The sequence below is a fragment of the Genypterus blacodes genome, unplaced genomic scaffold (genome assembly GCF_046128005.1).
Source record: "Genypterus blacodes isolate CSIRO-AG114 ecotype Tasmania unplaced genomic scaffold, CSIRO-AGI_Gbla_v1 ptg000110l_1, whole genome shotgun sequence".
Lineage (NCBI taxonomy): Eukaryota > Metazoa > Chordata > Actinopteri > Ophidiiformes > Ophidiidae > Genypterus > Genypterus blacodes.
Genome location: NW_027466914.1, coordinates 486,103 through 493,821, shown reverse-complemented (window position 1 = coordinate 493,821; position 7,719 = coordinate 486,103). Strand labels below are relative to the sequence as shown.

Here is a 7,719-nt window from a genome sequence, read left to right as displayed (position 1 = left end):
TTTCTTGTTGTCCGTACACACACGGCACAAAAAGTTTTTGTTACCAGGCAACAGGTCACTTGGCTACTGGATACAAGAAGCACAAAGCACCGACTGTAGAGGGAAAGTTTCTCTGGGAATGTCTGCATTTGTTCTAAAAGTCTCTACACTTTTTACTGAAAACAGTGGAAATGTACAATTAAGAGACTAAGGTGATAAAAATGACACAAAATTAAACACATTTCATAAAATTACAACAATTATACAATTTATTGTATAAAATTAGACTTCATACATACAGACTTCATATAAGTTATAAAGAAATATATACATCACCACACATTTACATGATTATTCTCTTATATTTCTATCTGATGCATTGTGGGTAGAGCTGCTCTTTGGTTTTCAGTCACATTCCTTTGTATATAAATGACAAAACCTATATAAATGGACCTTTGTGCTCATCAGAGACGTGAGAGCAGCGTGAATGTGAGTTAATGCTGGTTTTCAGAATGCCTCTTCCACGATGCACTGCAGTTTCTCCTCTTCATCAGGAGCAGGCGAGGTGAAGCCCCTGGTGAAATACTGCATCTCTATCTTTCCTGACTCGTACGCCAGAGAGATTCCTGAAAATGTGTTTTGTTGACCCGAGTCTCCAAACACGGCCATGGCTGTCACCCTGAAAAGAGACACACACACACAAACACACACGCATTTGTAACCATCTTACAAACGTAAACATGCCTATCAATCCTTTGTGGTTGCCCGCTGTTACCTGTCAGCAGTCATTCTCTCAGTAACGACAGGCTCTGAGTCACTTTTCAGCAGGTCCCATATGTGGAGGTTGGAGGCGGCGTCCAGCACGCAGAACACTGAGGGTCTTGTTTGCGTCCACTGCAGACAGACCACCGCTTCGCCGCCCGTGCCGTTTCTCCATTCGGCCACGGGGTCCTCGTGTCTGAGCGAGTGGAGCCGCACGCTGCCGTCCCCGCAGCCCACCTGGGAACATTATCACACAGAGAGAAGGATTGTAAAACATTATATCACAGCCAGTTGATGACCCCTGATCTGTAGCCGACCCTTTGACCTGTCTGTTGCCCTACATATGGAGCAACACAAGCACCTGCTCGGGCCAAGGCCTCTGTTTAGGTTAGATTTTGAAGGTGTTAGAAATAAAACTCCTCTACTAAATGTTTTCATTTATGTGTAGTGTGTTAAGAAAGTTTACTTCCCTTTTAATTCCATGCTATTTGTTCAAAGTTTCATACAACATACTAGTCTGTAGCGTGGCCTGTGAGTACGGTTTTAAGGGTTCAAGTATTTGCTGGTTTAAACAAATAGAGTATTTGAGTATTCAAATGTTCAGCTGTCAGAACGGTCGGTGTAAAGACGAGCTGCGACAGGTTTTGGTTGGATTTGGGAGGGAGCTCAATTTCAAATGCTGCCTGTGGCCTCCAAAATGTTCGTGCCTGCCTGTGTTTAATACATGAGAACCCTCACCAGGAATAGGTTTGGCCTGAAAGGGGAGAAATGGATCGAGGTGACATCAACGGGTCGAGCTCCGGCCTCCTGAAGCCCGTAGAACTTAGGTGGAGCCTTCAAACCATGAGTGGTTCCATGAGTGACCAGGCCCTAGAGCAGCAATGACACAGATTAGTGAAACTACTGCTGAATGGAGTAAAATGTAAATGTGAGACAAAGAAACACACAACCTGGTGATAATAATCAACGCTCACCATATTGGTGCCGATAAAGAACTGATTGGAGTCATTTGGGAGGAATTTTAAGTGAAGAGTCTGTAACGTCCCTGTGTTCATGACGTCTCTTGGTGATATGCTGAGAAAAAGAAAAAGGGGGCGGGGCATACAGGCAAGAGGTCAGAGGTTACAGCATTCCCAAGCAAAAACACAGACCAGATACGAAACAGCAACACATTCAGGCTGTGAAAACATGAGAGCAGATTTGCCGCCATCAACGACAACAACAGCACAACAAACAAGCTGATATGAGCGATACAGAGCAGCTGTGCTCCACCGGGGACATTGTGGGTATTTTTGGTCCCTGAGGCCGGGAGTGACGGATGATCGCCACGAGCTATTTATCAAGCTCACCTCTCAGCAGTGAGGAGGGAGGAGCTGTGAAGCAACTTTACTTTACCCCCAGGCCGCAGCCCTACAGGACAGAAGAGAGAGAGAGAGGATGAGGACGGTACCGCATGAGTGAGAAACACGAGCACGTCGTTTGTGGAAAAAGAGGGTGTGCGCCAAAACGTGACCGCCTCACCGAGATCAGTCTGGGAGCCGGCTTCACTGGCCTTTGGGAGTTCCACCACCACCTAAAAGGACACATCATCATCATCATTACATTATATTACATTACATTACGATCATTTAGCAGACGCTTTTATCCAAAGCGACTTACAATAAGTGTGTTCAACAAAGGTAGATAATCCTGAGATCATCCTGACACGCCTTAGGCTCTTAAAAGCGTAAAAGCAAACCTACCCAGAAATTTAAAACCCCGTTTTCATCCAGAGAGGCCAACTGGAACGACAATCCTGACGACTCTGGGTTTTCAAACAGAACCAGACTCAAAATCAAAATTCATTTGGAGACTTGGAGATTTCCTTTAAGACAAACCAATCAACCAATGTGTTACCCTTTCCTATATATAATACAGTGTCCCTGATATTAATAGGGGTCGTGTTTCCTTTTCTTCCTCACCTTCCTCAGACGCCAGAAGGAGGTCCGCTGGCCTCAGCCCCCCCGCGGCGGTGGAGGGGACAACTTCCACCGAGCTCACCGAGGAGAAGTGGCCTGAACCGGCCAGCACCGCATCTGTGGTGACAAGGTGACAGAGGAGAGCACTTCATCAGGAGGTGAACCAACATCACTCATAGCCTCGGCACGTTTGAGTGACAGGCATGCGGCTGTGCTCAGAGGCACGTGGGGAGTCACTATAGGTCATGATGAGTAAGAGGGTCTCTGTACAAACGACTTGTGTGAGGAGGAAAGATCAAGGTGCTTCATATTTTCGTCACAATAAGGAAACAAACGACCTGTAAACACACGCTTATACACTTAAAGCGTAACGCTACCCTCTGAGACTAATCTGAGTGTGTGTGCCGTACCAGTAGAGAAGGTGGGCTGGCGTAGCGTCCATTCTTCGTCCCCTATCTTCAAGCGGTAGTGGTCGCCGTCGCGCTCCCTAAGGTCCCACAGAGCCACGGAGCCCACAGAGGTGCCGGCAAACACCAGCGTGGCCTTACCAGGGCTGAAGCAGCAACACCGCACCTACAGAGGCAGAAGGTTGAGAAATCAGAACCGATCTGACATATTCTCTTTTAATTGGGAACAATAAACATCAGAATCTAAAATCAGGGCTTCGTGTTCCTTCCTTGGATGAATCTCTGTAATATCCGAACATCTGCCACCTCTGATTCGTAGACGAGGATCTTCTGCGGCTTGGACGGCTCCCAAATGTTCCAGATGCAGATGACGGTGCAGCTGTCCAGACGCACGGCGCTGGGCGTGGACGTGGGCCTGTGGACGGACATCATGGTGTGACGCTGGACCTGGGAGAAGTAAACCAGGCTGACCTCATGACCTGGGGAGAGGGAATGAAACAGGAGAATCCTGAACTGTGAGTGACTGCTGTTTTCACTTCTATGATAGAGCCAGCAGGGGGCATCATGGAGCTTCACTTCAACTGGTCAACTTGTGTTCAGATCCCTCAGAGGCTCAGCTAGAAGCAAAGTGTCTGTAAGTGTCCTCAGATTAAGCAGTCATGTATTGTGTTATAACATTAATTTCCTCGTACCATAAAGAAAAGGCAACTTGGTGTTGAGCTGCAAATTTCCATCACTGAACGACAGCGAGTCACCTTGGGTTCTTGGCTTCCTCATTGATTTCCTCTCAGCTTGGTCCTCCTCCAGCAGCACGACCATGACCTTGAGTCAAGTCACGACATTAAACACGAGTCAGCAGGTCGCCAAACAAAAACAACACCAGCCGAGAAGAAGAAGAAGAGCGAACGACCCTCGAAAACAAGCTCACCTGTGAGGCCGCACGTATGAACGCAGTCAGACGCTGTGAGTCCAGCTTCCATTCATGCACGCCTTTGTCTCCTGCTTCCTGAGAGACGCTCGGATCTGTCAAAGCAAAACATTACTGACATATGGATCGCAGGCCCCTCTTGTTGATCACAGAGTCATTGTCGTGTTTATTTACCTCCGCATGCTCCGTTTATCTCTGCGGGATGCTGCGTCCACTTCTCACACGCTTCTGTCTCCTCTGTCTGGATGTCTCGGTCTGCATTGTCTTCATTGCACTGAACATAAGCCTGAGGAGCAAGACATTCTACTCTTTTTAGACTCAAACCTTGAGAAAAGAGCTGCAGTTTCTTTCTTTCTTCTCCATGTTGGCTTCAGGTGTCTGTGCACTGACCTGTTTGGTATTTGCAGTTCCAAAGGTCTTGATGTACATGTCGTATTCACTGACGGGCGGCAGATCCAGAAGGGAAAACGTCAGAGAGAAGTCCAGATCAATCAAACGCAGCAGCTCTGCACTGCGTTTCCTGTCACACACACAGTTTAAAGGCAAAATGAAGACAAACGTTCTAAAAACAAAATCTTCCCCATATTCTTCTTATTCTCCACCTACTTCTGCTTGGAGGCCACTTTCTTGCTCACTTCACGCTGCTTTGCTGAGACAAAGTCGATAAACTTCCCCCGCTGGGAGGCTCTGCTCTGCTTCTTCTCAGACTCTGCACGCATCCATGAGTGATTGAGTGAACATGGATGGAATTCATAATAAGATTCACCAGGAGTTAGAGAAGTAAAGTACCTCTGGACCATTTCCTCCCGTCCTCTTCCTCCGGCCCGACTCTTTGTCTGGCCTGAGATGTGCCGACTCGCTCGTTCTCCTCGTCCATGGCTCTCCGAATCGCCTTCATCTCCTTGATCTCCTCCTTCCTCTGTGGCGTCAGCTCCTCCCTCTCCTCGGGTTCCCTCAGCTCCTTCTCCTTCTCCTCCTCCTCATCCTCACCGCCGCTCTCATCCAGCTCCTCGAAATCTTCCTCGTAATCCTTAGCACAATATATCTTATGTTGTAATTGCCACACACTTTGTTTTTGGTGGGTAAACTTATTCAATTCAGCATGAAAATGGAACACTCACCATTTTCTTTAAAAAGTAAAGCAATTGAAAGCGTGCAAAAGTAAAGTGAGATGAGATTAGAGGATTTAAAATGATGGGAAATAATGGAAGGCATGAAAACTGTGCAGCCTCTTTACCTCAAAATCATCTTCATAATCCTGCTCTTCAGCCGCGGTGACATCACTGGCGACCTGCAGACGTGATCAGAATATATATATGATGACTTACATCTTCTAAGGTTTTCCAGAAGCTTCTCTGTCGGAGATCCAAAAGGATGGAGCCTGGACCATCAGATCTCAGTGATGATGTGGACCATGAAGGTTATATGAAGGTCAGTGAGGTCATGAGGTCACTTACCTCTGTCTCTGTAGCTTCACGTCTGTGGCTTTGGTCGGACGCTGTCCTCTTGCTGCTGTCTGTCTTGGTCCTCTCTCTGTCATCCTCCTCCCTGTGTCTCCTCTCCCCTTCCACTCGCTCTCTGTCACCATGGCGATGACCGTCTGACTCTTTAACCCTGTCCCTGTGATTTCCCCCGCGTTCGTCTTCCTCCCTGTGACTTCGCTCCCTGTGTTTGTTGCCCTCCGCTCGCTCTCGGTCGCCGCGGTGATGAGCATCTGACCCCTTGGAGTCTCGCTGCTCCCTGGGTTCGCCGTCGTGCCGCCGCTTTTCATCCTAGAGGGCAGAAAGATTGATGAAGGGAGCACGGCTGTCATGGAAACACACCAATCACAAATTCTGCAGGGATTTAGCATTCTTGTTTTTAACCAAGTGTGTGTCAAACGGACAAACGCTCACATGATTCTCTCGCTCTTTGTGTCTGCTCTCTTTTTCCTCCTTGTCTAGTCTCCGTTCCTCTTTGTGTCCTGAAATCAGAAGTACATGATTTACTCAATATCACTCAGACACACACACACACACACACACACACACACACACACACACACACACACACACACACACACACACACACACAGTCAGTCTTACCTCTTTCCTCCTTCAGCGCCGGATACTTTCTGTCTCCATGTCTCTCTCGTCTCTCTTTCTCACTCCTCTCTCTGTGCCTGTCTCTCTGCTGTCCATCTCCACTTTCCTCGTGTCTCCTTCTCTCCTTCTCCAACTTGTGTTCTTTGTCCCTTTCCTCCCTCCTTCTTTCCCTTTCTCTCTCCTCCCTCCTTTTGTCCCTGTCTCTCTCTTTCTCCTTGTCCCTGCTCCTTTCCTCTCCGTCCCGCTCCCTGTCCGGCTTCTCTTCTCTCTCCCTCCTCCTTTCTCTTTTGTCTCTGTCACCTTGCTTGTTTTCGTCCACCGCTCTGTCTCTCTCCCTCCTCTTCTCTCTGTCCCTCTCATCCCGATCGCCTCTCCTGTCTCGCGAGCCCTCTTTCCTTCGATCTAGATGTCTGTCCTCTTCATTCTGTGGTCTCCTTCTCTCTCTCGTGCTGTCTCTCTCCCTGTGCTTGTCCTTCTCTGGCTCCCTGTGGCGTCTCTCTGTGGAATCCCCTCCCCTGTGTCTTCTCTCTTTCTCATCTACCTTCCTGATATACTCTGCACCAGGTCCTCCATCCTGAAAGAACAGAAGCAGTAAATCTAAGTAACTTCCTCTGTGTCTCTCCTCAGCTGCAGTGTTAAACTCATACACACTTACCCTGACATATCTTTTCAGGTCAGCTGGACTCCAAGTGTCTTCCTTGGTTAATTTCTAAAATATTAGAGGTTTTTGTATTTATTGATGAGTCATTTCAAAGAACAAACAACTTTAACATCGATATTTGAAGAACTTCCAAATCCAAATCTATGCAAACAGAAGCGTTTAACTAACGACTAATACGTCAACACTGCTAAGACCGCAGCGAGTTGACGCTTTTTGATCAGAATAACGATGAATGCAGTTCTCTACATAAAGCGAGGAAGGTAATTAAACACTCACCTTGTCACTGTGCATGTTCTCATCGATGTTTCACCCGTAAAAACGCCTTTTATACGCCGAAAACAATCTTATAGCTCCGTATTGACGCCGCCATGATAGTACTTCACTGGTGCGCAGGCGCAGTTAATCGAATCCAAGGAGCGCGCGTCATTTCGGCTTGACAACAGACTTACTAGTTGACATTAGAGTAATCGCTGCAATCAACATCTCATCGCCATGGAAACAGACTGTAAAATTTCATCGTTAAGAAGAATGAATTTAATTTTCTGGTGCAAAACATTAAACTGACTGACTATGACGACTATTAATTGTAATTGTCTTCGCTGTTGTTAACCAGAAGTAAAACAGTGTTTGTCGATCGATGACTCTGTGCTCATTAGTTCTCCTGGAAAGCTAATTCTACCCATTTGTATTTATGTGTGTAGTTATTTAAGATAACTTACCAGATTGGTTTGAAAAAAGTACTAACTAAACAAACTAAACAAACTATTCATGATCATGTAGAACTTTCTACACCTGTATTTGCGTTTTTATGCTGCGTAGATAACATTACATCAGACCAACCGTGCATGTGTTTACAGCTAGAGGACACCAGGTGGGGGTGTTTGCACCTCCTATAGGAGGCTGGGCACTGGTGGGAGCGCACAGTGCAGGAACCCTGTGC

General features: G+C 47.0%; 1 protein-coding gene across 1 annotated transcript; it reads right to left on the bottom strand.

Annotated features, from left to right (window-relative positions):
- Window positions 1–272: 272 nt before the first annotated feature.
- Window positions 273–7,163, bottom strand: dync2i1 (dynein 2 intermediate chain 1). Its single transcript, XM_076161118.1, has 22 exons — window positions 7,056–7,163; window positions 6,774–6,827; window positions 6,119–6,692; window positions 5,930–5,997; window positions 5,492–5,806; window positions 5,272–5,325; window positions 4,824–5,064; window positions 4,641–4,743; window positions 4,425–4,554; window positions 4,209–4,320; window positions 4,035–4,129; window positions 3,799–3,928; window positions 3,413–3,585; window positions 3,110–3,272; window positions 2,703–2,816; window positions 2,484–2,545; window positions 2,263–2,314; window positions 2,091–2,151; window positions 1,716–1,815; window positions 1,480–1,611; window positions 755–978; window positions 273–658 (listed from the first exon to the last, which is right to left on the bottom strand). Exons 1-22 carry the CDS (start codon window positions 7,068–7,070, stop codon window positions 487–489), a joined length of 3,144 nt encoding a protein of 1,047 aa, XP_076017233.1. The 5' UTR covers window positions 7,071–7,163; the 3' UTR covers window positions 273–486.
- Between the last annotated feature and the right edge of the window lie 556 nt (window positions 7,164–7,719).